This window comes from Pogoniulus pusillus, unplaced genomic scaffold (assembly GCF_015220805.1).
Source record: "Pogoniulus pusillus isolate bPogPus1 unplaced genomic scaffold, bPogPus1.pri scaffold_107_arrow_ctg1, whole genome shotgun sequence".
Classification (NCBI taxonomy): Eukaryota; Metazoa; Chordata; class Aves; order Piciformes; family Lybiidae; genus Pogoniulus; species Pogoniulus pusillus.
In genome coordinates, this window is record NW_026974546.1 from 15,372 (window position 1) to 30,202 (window position 14,831).

The 14,831-nt window shown below is 52.8% G+C and overlaps 1 protein-coding gene across 1 annotated transcript; it reads right to left on the reverse strand.

The window, feature by feature from the left end:
* Positions 1 to 3,915: 3,915 nt before the first annotated feature.
* On the reverse strand, positions 3,916 to 13,222 carry LOC135173872 (serine/threonine-protein kinase PAK 3-like). Its single transcript, XM_064141080.1, has 11 exons — positions 13,082 to 13,222; positions 12,952 to 12,955; positions 12,742 to 12,816; positions 12,362 to 12,425; positions 11,772 to 11,820; positions 10,930 to 11,039; positions 10,709 to 10,826; positions 9,951 to 10,050; positions 9,525 to 9,721; positions 8,666 to 8,803; positions 3,916 to 4,911 (listed from the first exon to the last, which is right to left on the reverse strand). Exons 1-11 carry the CDS (start codon positions 13,220 to 13,222, stop codon positions 4,864 to 4,866), a joined length of 1,044 nt encoding a protein of 347 aa, XP_063997150.1. The 3' UTR covers positions 3,916 to 4,863.
* Between the last annotated feature and the right edge of the window lie 1,609 nt (positions 13,223 to 14,831).

Genomic DNA, 14,831 nt, shown 5'->3' on the forward strand with positions numbered 1-14,831 from the left:
AATATCACTGTCCCCATAAGTGCCAGCAGCAGCTCTCTGGGCTGCCTAAGGAAGTGGCTGTGTCCAGTTATGCCTGCTGAGGTGGAGACCTGCATAGCAACGAGGGAAAAGGATTCAAAAGGCTTTTGGATAATGAGTGGCTGCAGGTAAGCTTTTGACAGCAGATGCATGCCTCTGGCCCTGCCTGCCGTTGGTGAGACTCACAGGCACGTGTGGAAGGGCAAAGCTGAGGCTGTATTTCTCACTCTATTTGCTGTGCAAGCTTGTCACTATTTATTGCCTTAACCCTTTGGCCAGGTGATTGCATAAATACTGTGTGCTGTTGGTACTTGACAGGATGATGTCTTGGAATCATACAGACAGAGTTAGCTTTTGAACTTGTAGCCCCTTTGATTTATTGGCTGCTGCCTCAGGAGTTTCTGTCTGGTTTAAAATCATGTCTGAATTATGTTTCTTCTAGCAGTTATTTCCTGGCTTAGCTGTTCTATGACTCTGTGTTTCCTTTCACTTACTGCTTATCTTAATCACTCTTAACTTTGCAAGTCTCCATTTTGACTTCATTTTCAATAAACCTGTGCCTGTGTAATAAAACCTCCCCAGAAGTGGGAATTCTTAGCCAAGAGCTAAGCCAGCTCAGCTGTGCTTGTTTGCAATGAAACTGCAAGCTCATTAAATCATAACATTCATTTACTTGTTGCCAGCTTAGATGTGCTATGATGAATCTATCATCTGCTCCTTTCAACCTCAGCCTTTGTATGGCTTAGATATAAATGCATGTGTGCAGGTAGAGAGCAAATGAACATCAGGGAGCCCTTACTAGAAGGATGAAATAAGTCTGTTAACTACTCAGGCTTGTGAGGTGAGCACAAGATGAACATTACCTCGGTTCTGTTTTAATGTGGAACAGACTGGAACTGTTTCAAGCACAAGCTGATGAGTAGTCCAAGATAAATGATAGGTGAACTAGTTAAGCCAGATCAAAAAGTAACCTATCTCCTGTCTTAAGGTGACTTTTTTAGTGCAGAAAATCACAAAATGAAAGAGGAGTGACTATGAAATCCTTTCTCTTGAGTGGTGCTGCAGTTCAGACCCATACATGAGACTCTGCAAGCAATGAGGTGGTGCCATTCCCTTGTGTCTATCTTCTGTAGGTACAGACTTACACAATTGTTTGCTTTGGAAAAGACCTGCAGGATCACCAAGTCAAACCCTCAGCTTAAGACCACCATGTCAATGAAATCATGTCCCAAAGTGCCATGCCCACAGGTTTCTTGAGTGTCTCCAGAGATGGTGACTCCTGCACCTTCCTGGGCAGCCTGTTCCAAAACTTGGACACCCTTTCAGTAAAGAAATTGTTCCTAATATCCAGCCTGAACTTCTTCTGGCACAATTTCAGACCATTTCTTCTTGGTCTGTCACATGGTATCAGGGAGATGAGATTGCCCCCACCTCACTCCAGTCTCCTTTCAGGGACTTGTGGAGAGCAGTGAGGTTGCCCCTTGGCCTTCTCTTCTCCAGGCTGCACAACCCCATTTCCCTCAGCTGCTCCTCACAAGATCTGTTCTCCAGACCCTTCACCACCATTGTTGCCCTTCTCTGGAGACACTCCATCACATCCATGTCATGACTCTAGAGCACAAAGCTGCCAGCCAACAAAGCTCTGTCTCTGCAACCCATTTTGGAAAGGTTCTTTGCAGCCCCATCACCATCCAAGTGTCTCACTAACCACTTTAAACATAGTTCTGGCTTCACTCTCCTACTAATGACTGAGGACTTCTGTTTCTTGTTTCTTCCCCTGCTGGAAATTAGTGCTGAAAGTAAGTGTAGGAGTTCAAGTTGTGCTGGGGGAGGTCTAGGCTGGATATTGGGAGGAAGTTGTTGGCAGAGAGAGTGATTGGCATTGGAATGGGCTGCCCAGGGAGGTGGTGGAGTTGCTGTCCCTGGAGGTGTTGAAGAAAAGGCTGGATGAGGCACTTAGTGCCATGGTCAAGTTGATTGGGCAGGGCTGGGTGCTAGGTTGGCCTGGATGATCTTGGAGGTTTCTTCCAACCTGGTTGATTCTATGATTCTGCATCCTTCTAACATCTCCTTCCCATTGTTTCTCTGTGTCACTTTGCTGCACAGCTTTGCATAAAGTGTCTTTTCAAATTGTAGGCCACCTCTGGTGTGGACATTTACTTGGTGTGTGTAATATATTATCTTGTTTATAAGCAAGGCAGGGAAAAGGTAGTAATATCCAGGCCATATCAAACCTCTCAGTGTCTAGCAAGCAGATGCGAAGGTGATTGGTTTGCCTTGGAAGCTGTCACTTGGCCACAACAACTCAGTGCCATGGTCTGGGTGATTGGCCAGGGCTGGGGGCTAGGTTGGACTGGCTGAGCTTGGAGGTCTCTTCCAACCTGGTTGATTCTCTGGTTCTATGATGATGCTAATTTGCAGTACTGGCTCCTGAACACAAGGTTGCATGTTCCATACATCACTGCCCAATGCCCTGGTGTCTGTGTAGGGTTTGGTCACCCAGGTAACAGAGCAGCAGTAAGAAAAGTCCAGAGAAGATACAAGTACATGAAACAGCTTCTACACAGGGCTGGGGCCAAGGCTGGTAGGTTGGATTGCCATCATGGCTAAAGAGTAAGTAAAAGGAGGGGTGACAGTGGTCTAGAACATAGTGATGAGGAGGGGAGGAAGAAGGTCATTAGAAGATGGTTTTGCACTGCTCCTTGGAATTAAAGCATCAGGGCAACCTGGTAACATTTTCAGGCAGATGGTTTAAAAGAAACAAAAAAGCACCATGTTTTGCCATGCCATGGCTACAGGATGGGATTCAGGGCATGGGATATTTGGGAAGCCTAAGATGAGAACATAAAAAGGGATCAAACACACTGATGGAGGATAAGTGCAGGTGAAAGGTGTTTGTAGAGTGTGTTCAGTTGAATCTTAACACAGTGATCTGTACTTGCTACATCTTCACCTTCTGAAATCCCCAAGCTACACCTTGCTGACAGCAGGGAACAGTAATTCTGTGTGTGCACACCTCAGGTATTTGCTGCTGGTCAATGCCAGGGGTAAGAGTGGGCTAAGGAGACCTGTGGCTTTACACAGTGTGACAGTTGCTCTTGCAGCAGTTTGGGAGCACACTGCTGCTCAAAGAGCCTTCCATCTAAGCAGGCAGATGAAAAGGTGGGGGACTGAAACACCTACTTACAGTTACACAGTGCCAACAGCCTGGCTGCAGAGGCAGGGTGGTAGAATGGTGCAGACCTGTTTCCAAGCACCAGTTGCTTTGGGAACTCCTTTGAAAACTGGGCTTGTTTCCTCAGGGTTTCATTGGAATTGGTCAGTGTGGTGGTTTGAATAGAACCATAGAATTAACCAGGTTGAAAGAGACTTCCAAGATCATTGAGGCCAACCTATCCCCCAGCCCTATCCAGTCAACAAGACCATGGCACTAAGTGCCCCATCCAGTCTTGAACACCTCCAGGGACAGCTACTCCACCCCCTCCTTGGGCAGCCCATTCAAAGAATGAAACAATCTTTTGCTGTACAGGTGGTTGGCTGTTTTATTGTGTTGTTTCCAAAATAGCCAAGGTGATGCCTGCCATGTGAATTTTCTCAGGAAATTAAAATCTGATTTGATGACTAAAAATGGCTCCTAATGTTGTAGTGGCAATGGCTTAATGACAAGCTGCTTCTTTGCCTCACACTGGCTTTTGATGTGTATCTCCTTCTGTTTGCTTGCTGGGAGCAGCCACTCCCATGTGCAGGAAAAAGCAGATATTCTGGTTCCCATCCTTTTGCAGAAGGCATGGATCTCATCCTTCTGTTGTCAGCTCTTTGGACTGATTTATTCAGTGTGTGATGGTTTGGATGTTCCCTCCCCTCCCACACTTAAGAAAATCACCCAGACTAGACTCAGTCACTGGAAATGGAATGAAGCTTTATAGTTACAGCTCAGCACAATACACAAGCAGGTATGTACAATAGATACTGAACTTCACACATTAACCAGTAGTACAGAAACACAGCAGCCCTCCCAGAAACCAGAGTGCCCTGGATAGGCTCCCAACCACCCTTCCATCTCCTGTCCACCCCTCTACCTTATCTCAGACTTTGCCTTACGTTCAAGGGTGAGTTTGGAGGCTCAGCCAGGGGGGTTAGGAAGCAGAAGGATTAGTCAGGCAGCAAGTTAGGTTAGAGAGAAGTTCATGCAGCCCCAAGAGACAGAAAGCAACTCTGTTATCTGCATTTGTGTTCTTGTTTTTATCCATCTCAGCAAGCCTGAGTTCAGCAGACATCACCACTGCTCCCTTTTCACAGCCTAGCATCTAATTCTTCTCACCAAAATGTCCCAGCTAGGTTCAAACTAGCACACAGTGTAAGACCTGTCCTTGGCAAAGGGAAGGGGAAGTGTTCATAGAACAGAACAGAAATTGTTTCCATTGCCAGCCTGAGCTGATACCTTGCAAAGTCCATTCTGAGAACCAAAATTCTCTGACCACTTTTTGGACAAGCTCTCTTTGCTGAGCAGCTGACACTGATAATCATGGTTAGCATGAGCAAAATGTTGTCAATTCAGTTTCACCAAGCTGAAAGCTGCTCCTGCCTAGCTCCCAGCTGTGTGTTCCCACTCTGTTCCAGATGCATCAACTGCACAGATACAGAGAGTTGGTTGATGTTGATCTGACAGGAAGGGAAACAATCCACCAAGAGATTTGCTGCTTGCTCTTTCATCTGTGCCCAATGACTGGGTCTGATATTGTGCTCTGCATGGTTGTGTGACCATGGAAGGAAATTTGGGGTGGGAAAGGGGAATGTGAAGCTATCGCAGTGCCAGAGTGCAGCAGTGATGGCAGAAGTGTCCATTCACATCTTCAAATCTATGATATCATCAGGTGGGAGGCACAAATGTTCCTGCAGGTCAGAGAGTCATAGAATCAACCAGGTGGGAAGAGACCTCCAAGATCATCAAATCCAACCTAGCACCCAGCCCTGTCCAATCAACCAAACCATGGCACTAAGTGCCTCATCCAGGCTTTTCTTCAACATTTCAGGCAAGGTGACTCCACCACCTCCCTGGGCAGCCCATTCCAATGCCAATCACTCTCTCTGCCAACAACTTCCTCCTAACATCCAGTCTAAACCTCCCTGGCACGACTTGAGACTGTCCACTTGTTCTGTTGCTGCTTGCCTGGCAGAGGAGACCAACCCCACCTGGCTACAGCCTCCCTTCAGGTAGTTGTAGGCAGCAATGAGCTCTGCCCTGAGCCTCCTCTTCTGCAGGCTGCACACCCCCAGCTCCCTCAGCCTCTCCTCACAGGGTTTGTGTTCCAGGCCCCTCACCAGCCTTGTTGCCCTTCTCTGGACGTGTTCCAGTATCTCAACATCTCTGTTGAATTGAGGGGCCCAGAACTGGACACAGCACTCAAGGTGTGGCCTGACCAGTGCAGAGTACAGGGGCAGAGTAACCTCCCTTGTCCTACTGGCCACACTGCTCCTGATGCAGGCCAGGATGCCATTGGCTGTCTTGGCCACCTGGGCACACTGCTGGCTCATCTTCAGCTACTCTCTATCAGTACCCCCAGGTCCCTTTCCTCCTGGCTGCTTTCCAGCCACTCAGTCCCCAGCCTGTAGTGCTGTTTGGGGTTGTTGTGGCCAAAGTGCAGAGCCCTGCACTTGGCCTTGTTAAATCTCATCCCATTGGCCTCTGCCCACCCATCCAGCCTGGCCAGGTCCCTCTGCAGGGCTCTCCTACCTTCCAACAGCTCCACACCTGCTCCTAGCTTGGTGGCATCTGAAAACTTACTGCTGCTGGACTCAATCCCCTCGTCCAGATCATCAGTAAAGATATTGAACAGGACTGGGCCCAGCACTGAGCCTTGGGGCACACCACCAGTGACAGCTGCCAACTGGATGTGGCACCATTCACCACCACTCTCTGGGCTCTGCCATCCAGCCACTTCCTGACCCAGCACACAGTGAATCTCTCCAAGCCATGAGCTGCCAGCTTGGCCAGGAGCTTGTGGCAGACAGTGTCAAAGGCTTTGCTGAAGTCCAAGTAGACTACATCCACAGCCTGCCCCACATTCACCAGGCAGGAACCTGATCATAAAAGGAGATCAGGTTGGTGAGACAGGACCTGCCCTTCCTAAACCCATGCTGGCTGGGCCTGATCCCTTGGCCATCCTGGAGGTGCTTTGTGATGGCACCCAAGATGACCTGTTCCATCACCTTGCCTGGCACTGAGGTCAGGTTCACAGGTCTGTAGTTTTCTGGCTCCTCCTTACGACCCTTCTTGTGAATGAGCATCACCTTGGCCAGCTGCCAGTCTTCTGGGACCTCTGCAGTGAGCCAGGACTGCTGATAAATGATGGAGAGTGGCTTGGCCAGCTCAGCTCCAGCTCTCTCAGCACCCTAGGGTGGATCCCATCTGGTCCCATGGACTTGTGAGGGTCCAAGTGTCTCAGCAGGTCCCTTACTGCTTCCTCATGGATTAGAGGGGGACTGTACTGGTCCCTGCCTCCATCCACCACTTCAGGAGTCCAGCTGTGCTGGAGACAACCTGTCCCACTAGTGAAGATTGAGGCAAAGAAGGTGTTAAGCACCTCTGCCTTTTCCTCATCCTTTGTCACTCTGTTCCCCTCTCTATCTAACAGGGACTGGAGCTTGTCCTTGGCCCTTCTCTGCCATTCAGATATTTAAAGAAACACTTTTTATTTTCCTTGACAGCCATGGCCAGCCTGAGCTCCAAGTGGGCTTTTGCCTCTCTCATTTTTCCTCTACAAGACCTAGCAACTTCCTTGAACTTCTCCTGGGACACCTCCCCTCTCTTCCAAAGGTGATACACTCTCTTTTTATCTTTAATCCCTTCAGCAGCTCCCTGCCCATCCAGTCTGTCCCCATATGGGAGGTTCTCCAGCCCTCTGATCATCTTGGTGGCTTTCTCCAGACTCAGTCCAGCAGCTTTGTGTCTCTCTTATGTTGAGGAACTCAGAGTTGGACATCTCCCAGAACTGGAGATAGGAAGCAGGGGCAGTGCTGTTTGCTGTTAGGTGGTGGTTCATTGTATGGGAAGAACATCAAAGGGAGTAAGAAGAGATGTGCTGGAGCTTTCTAAGATCTACTATCAGCCCTCAAAGCAGTTCCCTCAAAGTCTCCTCTGCTAAACCCTCAAGCAGCCCTCATCAGAGCAGCCCTTCCTACACCACTGACTAACCATGGCAAGCTGGCAGCAGCCTTTTTTTGTGGCACCTCAGTGGTTTCAATCTTGCAGCCAGTTCAGTGCTGGGCACTGCAGAGTTTGGAGTTTACCAAAAGCACTGTACTAACAAGTGATCTCTTTCCTTCATGGATACATGGTGGAGGCAACAATTCTCACTCCCTGAACCAGCTACACCCTAAACATCTCCAGTTTGGGTGCATAAAACGGGAGATTGCTGGGCCAAAGGCCCAGTGAGCTGGTGAATCACCCCCTACTGAGGCAGAAACACTCCTGTCTTCTTTCAGAGGGTTGTCTCTGATGGCCCCAGAGCTGCTGAGAATCTTGGAGACACTTGAGAGGTCAGAAAACACTCCCTTGGGTTTTGTGATCCAGCAATCTATCCCATGCCCTCTGATAACTGAGTGAGGGCAGGTGATAGGATGAGAGACAACAGACTGAGGCTCGAGGAGGGGAGATTCAGAGTGCAGATTAGGAACAAATTCTTTCCAGTGAGGCTGGTGAGACACTGGAAGGGGTTGCCCAGAGAGGTTCTGCATGCCCTCTCCTCGGAGGTGTTCTGGGCCAGGTTGGATGAGGCCTTGAGCAACCTGGACTAGTGGGAGGTGTCCCTGCCCATGGTAGTGGGGTTGGAACTGGATGGATTTTTGAGGTACCTTCCAACCCAGATCATTCTATGGATGCACAAATCATTAAATCCCACCTTCAAATCAACACCTCCATGGCCTTTAAACCATGTCACCAAGTGCCATGTCCACATGGTTCTTGAACACTGCCGGGGGGGGGATGACTCCACTATCACAGGTCAGCACCTCTGACAGTCTATTTCCTACGTCCTGGCTCAAAGCTTTTGCCAGCCCTGCTCCCAGACGCCCCAGCAGGCTGGCCTCAGGCTCTACTGCCTGGCCTGCCTGGCCTCCTTGGCTGCCGCCATCAGAGGAACCAGGCAGGACACAGGTCCGGCTGCGGTCACAAACGGGTGCTGGCCAGGAGAAGAACAAGCATGGACCATTACTTCCCAACCTCAGCTCCTCCCAGCCTCAAGCCATTCCTGAGGCAGCCCCAGTGCCTCTAGGAGATGCTGAGCCCAGTGGTGTCCAGGCCCAGCTGCTGCTCTGCAGGCCAGCCAGGAGCAGGTTTGCAGCACCAGGAGCAGAGCAGCAGACACAGGGCAGAGCAGCGACGGACACAGCCCTGGCTTGCAGCACGGTAGGGCTCTGAGCAGCCTGCTCCAGTGGAGGATGGGCTGCTCCCTGCAGGGCCCTTGGCCTAGACGACCTGCAGCGGTGCCTTCCCACTCAAACCACTCTGTCACTTTGCTTATTCTTCGCTTGGGCAGCACCAAGGTTGCCACCGATGTGAGCAGCCTCTGGAGGTGCCTCGAAGTTGAGCCCGGGAGAAAACCCCTTCCTGCTGCAGCTTCTTCCCTTGCAGCCCTTTGCATTTTACCTCCAAAAGCTCCTTGGCAGACCATCTCCTCTGCACATCCACCTCCAGGCAGTGCTGCAGGAAGTCCAGCAGCTCAGCTGACAGCTGCCCTGGGTTCTGCAGCTCTGGGCTCCCCTTGGTGGCTATCAGGGTTCCCACCTGCAGAAGAAGCAGAGACAGGACTTGGTCTCTTTCTCTCGTCCCCACCAATGTTCACACAGCCCCCTCTTTGCTTTCTGAGCTCCAGTTTCCAGAGGCAGTTTCTTCTCTGGCAGAGGGTCAGAGGTGATATTGCCAAACCAACAAAGAGCCCCTGGTGCAGCCACAGGCATACCAGCATCAAAATGGCCTGGCCTTGACAGGTGGCTGCTGTGGCTGACCCACTCACTATGAACTACAGCAGCAGAAGCAGATTTGACTGCCACCAAGCAAAGGTGCTCCAATGTCCTGCTCTCCACTGGATACAAATGGTCACCAGGTCTGATCAGAGCCATGAGCAATCCTAGCCCTGTGCTGAGGAGCGAGCCATGGGCACTGCTGGCAGTTTGGGAAGACTCCCTTGCCTGGAACTAGGCTTGGGAGACTTCACTTGAAAGCTCCCCAGTTGGAGACACCTGCCCTTGGAAATCTCTCCAGACACAGCCCAAGAGAGTTCCAATCCCCAGGGCAAGTGTCCAGGCTGGCACATTTTCATCTGCCTCTGTGTCGCCTCTGCTCCGAGGGTCCTCTCCTAAGGGAACGCAAGCTGCACACTGCTGCTGCTGCTGTGCTCCAGTGCCATGGGCAGGAGCAGGCCTTGGGGGGACCAGTTCCAGCTGCTGTGACCAAGATCTTATCTCAGAGCAGACACAGCAGTGGCAGCTGCTTGTGTGCACCTTACCCTGCTGTACTGTTCGTGGCTGTAAGGTGGTTCTCCTTCTGCCATCTCGATGGCAGTGATCCCAAGGGACCAAATGTCCACCTTGGGACCATAAGGCTCCCTCTTAACCACCTCTGGCGCCATCCAGTGAGGGGTCCCAACGCACTCCCTCATCTTGCTCTTCTCGGAGGTGAGCGGAACACAGAGTCCAAAGTCAGCTGAGGAGAGAAACAAGCTTGTTAAAGCAGCTAGGATGATGGAGCCAGGCACCAAGCAGCTCTGGGCACCTCCTTCCTCTCCACCCTTCTCTGCTGGCTGGAGCTGCTCTCTCAGCTTGCAGCAGAGCTCAGGCCACGAGCACAGGCACCACTTTTGGGTAACTGCCAGTCAGGCAAGAGCAGCCCCACAGCAGCCCTGCAAACACTGCCCCTGCCCAGGGACACCTACCCACTTTGACGGCCCCGTCCATGCCCAGCAGGATGTTGTAGCTTTTGATGTCACGGTGGACGATGCTGTTGGAGTGCAGGAAGTCCAGGCCCTGCAGACACTGACAGAGCAAAGAGAAACACAAGGGTCAGAAGGAAGGACCTGATTCCATCAGTGCAGAAAGGAAATGGCTCTGAGGGGTTGCAGTTCTAGAGGACTTGTGAGCAGTGCCAGAAGACTGTGCTGTCAAGAGGCACAGCTGGCTGCTCCAGCACTTGCACAGCAACAACCTTCTAAAGGAAGGCACAGCAGCTTGTGCAAGAGAAATGTCCATTGCTGCAGACTCTCCCCTGAAAGCAAGGCAGCACAGCATCTGCTGCTGCAGCTCTGCTACCTCCAGCCAGCTGACAGACCCTGTTTTGCCCAAGCAGGCAAGTCCCTTCCTTCAGCATGAAGGGCATCACGTTGGGTGGGAGGCTGCATGACACAGACTGGGTGGTTGGGCTCTACAGCAGACTTGAAAGAGCCTGGTGCTCTGGGAAGGCTGGGAAGAGCAAAACTGCCACGACCCAGAGAGAGCACAGTAAGAGGATAGAGGAGTGGAGCAGCTGAGAGCAAGAAGTGCAGTGCTGCTGACAGGCAGGGCACTTCAGATGTCCTTTCCTCTGCCTCTTGTAAAAGCAAAGGAGGAACAGAAGCCTCTCGAGAGGACATGGCTCATGTTCTCACCACTTGCTGCCAACGACCCTCCTGTGCACATCACCCCGCGGGTCCCTCACCTCCCTACAGATGGCTGCTGTCTGCTCTTCCTCTATCCACAGCTCCAGGACAACATCAGCCAAGGATCCTCCATCCAGGTACTCCATCCCAATCGGCAGCTCCTCACCTGCCATGTAGCTGAGAAGAAAGCAATGGCAGAGGAGATCAGCAGCAGTGAACTCATCTGTAAACTGGCTGGCAGGATGGGGACCACCACTGACGTGGTAACACAGCTCCTCACCTGTCTAAGTAGTTGACAAGGTTTGGGCTCTTGTTGCCCTTGATGAACCTGATTTCATTCAGGAGAACCACCTCTGCCTCTTTCTGGATGTTAATGTGCTTGATAGCCACCTGCAGTGGCATGGCAAAGCAGGAAGGGGAGCAGCCTGTTGCAGCAGCTCAGAAGGAACACACAGTGAGTGCCGCTGGAGCGCCACGGCCGAGCTGTGCCAGACTGGCCTGGTGTTGGCCACGGCAGCTCAGGACCTTGCTTCACAACCTCCTGCTTCTCTGCTGCCCTGGCTACCAGCTACAGGACATAAGGCCAGCTACGTTTGGCTTTGTAAACCTCTGCAAATGCTCTTCAGATGTGCAGCCATAGATCTCTCCCAGCACTGTCTGGCCCTGCATTCTCCTCGGCTGGACCTCACTTAGCACCTCAGCCTCAGAGCAGTCCTAAAGGGCTGCACTGCAGGGAGCTGAGGAACTCGCCTGCCACGGGAGTGCCCCACTCAGCCCATGCACAGACAGCACCTAGGTTCTAGCTGGCCCCAGAGAGACCAGGATCTGCCCCTGGCACTTGCAGACCCCTTCCCAGGCACAGCTGTGTGCGAAGGTTGCTGGAAAGGGGAAGGCCCAGGAAGGTTCAGCTCCTTCAGCATGCAACAGCACAGCCCTTAGGGAGCCTCCCCGAGAAGGTGAAGAGAGCAGAGGCTGGAGTTTGCCAGCTGACACTGCTCTGTGCTTCAGAGAAGCAGCATCTACAGCCAAGGTCCAGTGGTGACCTGGAAGCCCTGTGGCCAGCCAGCACCCCAGAGGAAGCTGTGCAGAGCTGCAAGCTCTGCTGGGACTCCTGACACTCACCTCCTGTCCTCTGGACATCTCAATAGCCCGATAAACTGTTCCTGACGCCCTGCAAACAGAACAGCAGCAGAGCAATGAGCAGGGCTTTGCTCTCTGGCAGGGAAAGTGAGCCCAGACAGGAGATGTCTGCAGCCTGCAGTGCTTAGAGACCTCCTATGTCCACCCAGCAGCACGCAAGACAGCAGCCCACCAGCCCTCTGCCCTGCACAAAGACATCTCCTGCAGAACCCTTGCGTCTCTGACAGCCCCCACGTCGCAAGCTGCTCTCTCAGGCAGCTGTGCTTTGGCTTCCTTCTTGTGAGACATCCCAAAATGTTTCTTCCTAAAAAAGCTGCCAAACAGGTGCCAAACCCTGGAGGGACACCAGAACTTCTGGGTCCTGCTGCCTGCTGCAGACAGGCATTGCCAGCATCAAGTTGTCCTTGACGATGCCTTCTGCCCACAGTCAGAAATTCCAAGCAGGAGTGAGAGACAGCAGAGCCCAGCCCCAGTGCCTGAAGATGTCTGCAGCTTGCCCAGCTTCACCCTTCACAGCACACCACAAAAGCCCTGACCCTTGCTTTTGTCTAAGGACCTGTGGTAGGACTTACCCTTGGACGAGTTCCTGCAATTCTAAGTATTTATCCTCAGGGTCTTCCCCACTCACAACGTCCTCTGGAAGGAATAAAACCCAAGTTCCTTGCTTAGAACTGCAACAGATGAGCTCACAGCTTTCTGCTCACCCAGAGCCAATCTCTGCTTGGGCCTTTGGCATGGGAGGGAGCTCAGCCAAGCCCAGCCCAGGCACAGCTGCCCTCAGAGGCAGGAGCAACACCCACAGTGCCCTCTGGCTTCCTCTGAGCACAGTCACAGCTTGCATAGGGAGCCCTGAGGTACTCTTGACACTCAGATGAGGAACATTTGGTACATGGCCTCCTGAGCCAGCCCCTCAGAGCACTGCTTGACCAGAGCTGAGGTCCACAACACTTACTCAGTTTCTCCATGATGCCCCGCTTGTGTTTCTCTGCTGCCCTGATGGCTCGCAGAAGAATGACCAGATGGCAACCTGGGACAAGCAAATGGTCTGCCTCAGAAAGGTGGCTTGGAGAGATGCCCCACAGCTTACCTTTCAAATGCAGACCTTTGGGAAGATGCTGACTCCCTTATCTTTACAATTCAGAGCTGTGGAGCTCTTTCTCACCCAACTTCAGGCATGAAAAGGTGCAGGGTGTGGGCTAAGCTGCTCACTGAGCGCTCAGATTCTTCACCCAAGAGCTCTCCACACACAGACATGCTGCCCTGAGTAGCGCCAGCCGCAGAGCTGCACTTACCCACTGGCTGTTCTTGGGTGGCACCATCACAGGCTGAGGCTCATACTCATCTTCCCAGTTCTCAGCACCCTGGTCTTCAGCCTTGTATCCCTTCTGCTCTTCAGCTGTAACATCCTTGCCTTCATCTCCGTTCTCCTCCATCTCATCCTCACAGCCATACCCATTGTCATCTTCGTCACGCTCTTCATGGTCATCCTCACCATTAGAAGCACATGGGGCTAACAGGGGTCCTGCTCCTGGTTGTGTGCACTGTGGACAGAAGCATGAGTGGCAGTCACTACCCTTGGGAGGTTTGGTGATCACACTCTCATGTAGTCTGCTTAGACACCAGGAAGCAATCCAGACATGCCCCTGGTCCTACAAGCCTAAGCTCTAAGGCACGCTGGGCACATAAAGCATGGGAGGACTCCAGCCCTGGAAGTCTTCATCCAAGAGCTGTCTGATCAGAAACATGCTGACCCCGAGCAGAGATGACCAAAGGCAGGACTTACTGACTGTGTCCGTTCAGGCTGGAGCACCAGCACTGCTCCAGATCCACCACTGGCTGCCTTCTCCTCAATGGCTGTCTCCTCTTCCTCAGAGAGACAGGGGCATGGCACAGGTTCTGCTCCTGTGTTCTGTGGACAGACAGAAGTGTGAGTGGCACTCACCATGCTGCTTTGTCACTTCACCTGGGTGCTTCTCATCCTGGCTAAGGACAGCTAAACCATTCCCAGCCTCACTCTGCCTTGTGTCACCAATGGAAAGCTGGAGTAGACCTCTGCAAGTCCCACCAGGCTACTGGGGAACGGCTTTAGCACAGTGCCTCCTGAACCGGTAGCACCTCATGAAGCTCCAGGTGCCTTCACTGGTTGGGTGAGCAAACACATGGCCAAGGGCAAAGCCTCCTCACCACTGGCTGGAGTTTGGCAGAGGAGGCAAAGGCTGCTTGGGTCTTTCTTTTTCACCTGTGCTTGCCTGGTTCCACCCCAGTGCTGACCTTCCCTGCCTAGGAGCTGTTTCTTCCTCACCAGCCTGCCCTGGACCAGTCCCTAACTTAGCACAGGCTGCACTTTCTCTGTAGGGAGAGTGCAGCCTGCAGCAAAAAGGGAGACCTCATCTTCGGGCCTGGGGCTCACTGCATGGCTGCGCTGATGGCTGCTCGTCCCTGCCTGTCCTGGAGCCGCTGTCACAGAGCTGCACACACACAGAGCCTGCTGGAGCCGGCAGAGACTCAGCGCCAGCGCCCAGCTTTGGAAGGGCAATGATGCAAGAGGCTGCTCCTCTGGCCCAAGGAGGCAAGGACACCCTAGAGCAGGGGTCCTCAAGCTACGGCCCGCGGGCCGGTAACGGCTCCCGAGGGGCCTCAGTCCGGGCCGCCGGTAGTTACCGAACCTCCCCCCGCCTCCGCCGGGGGCTGGGGGGAACCAAGCAGCCGCTCCCTGCCGCCGAATCCGCTCGCCGGCCGCACAGGCACCCGCGGGACTGGGCTGGAACCCAGCTATAGTCCAGCCCCCGACGGTACTGGGCTGGAACCCAGCTATAGTCCAGCCCCTGATGCTACTGGGCTGGAACCCAGCTATAGTCCAGCCCCCGACGCTGCTGGGCTGGAACCCAGCTATAGTCCAGCCCCCGACGCTACTGGGCTGGAACCCAGCTATAGTCCAGCCCCCGACGCTGCTGGGCTGGAACCCAGCTATAGTCCATCCCCCGACGGTACTGGGCTGGAACCCAGCTATAGTCCAGCCCCCGACGCTACTGGGCTGGAACC

Coding starts and splice junctions, on each gene's coding strand:
- LOC135173872 (XM_064141080.1), bottom strand. CDS start 13,222: ATGGAGGAGAACGGAGATGAAGGCAAGGATGTTACAGCTGAAGAGCAG. Junction 11,040..11,771: donor AGATGTCCAGAGGACAGGAG/GTGAGTGTCAGG, acceptor ATGCCACTGCAG/GTGGCTATCAAGCACATTAA. Junction 4,912..8,665: donor CTGCCAAGGAGCTTTTGGAG/GTAAAATGCAAA, acceptor TCTGACCTGCAG/GAACATTTGTGCCTCCCACC.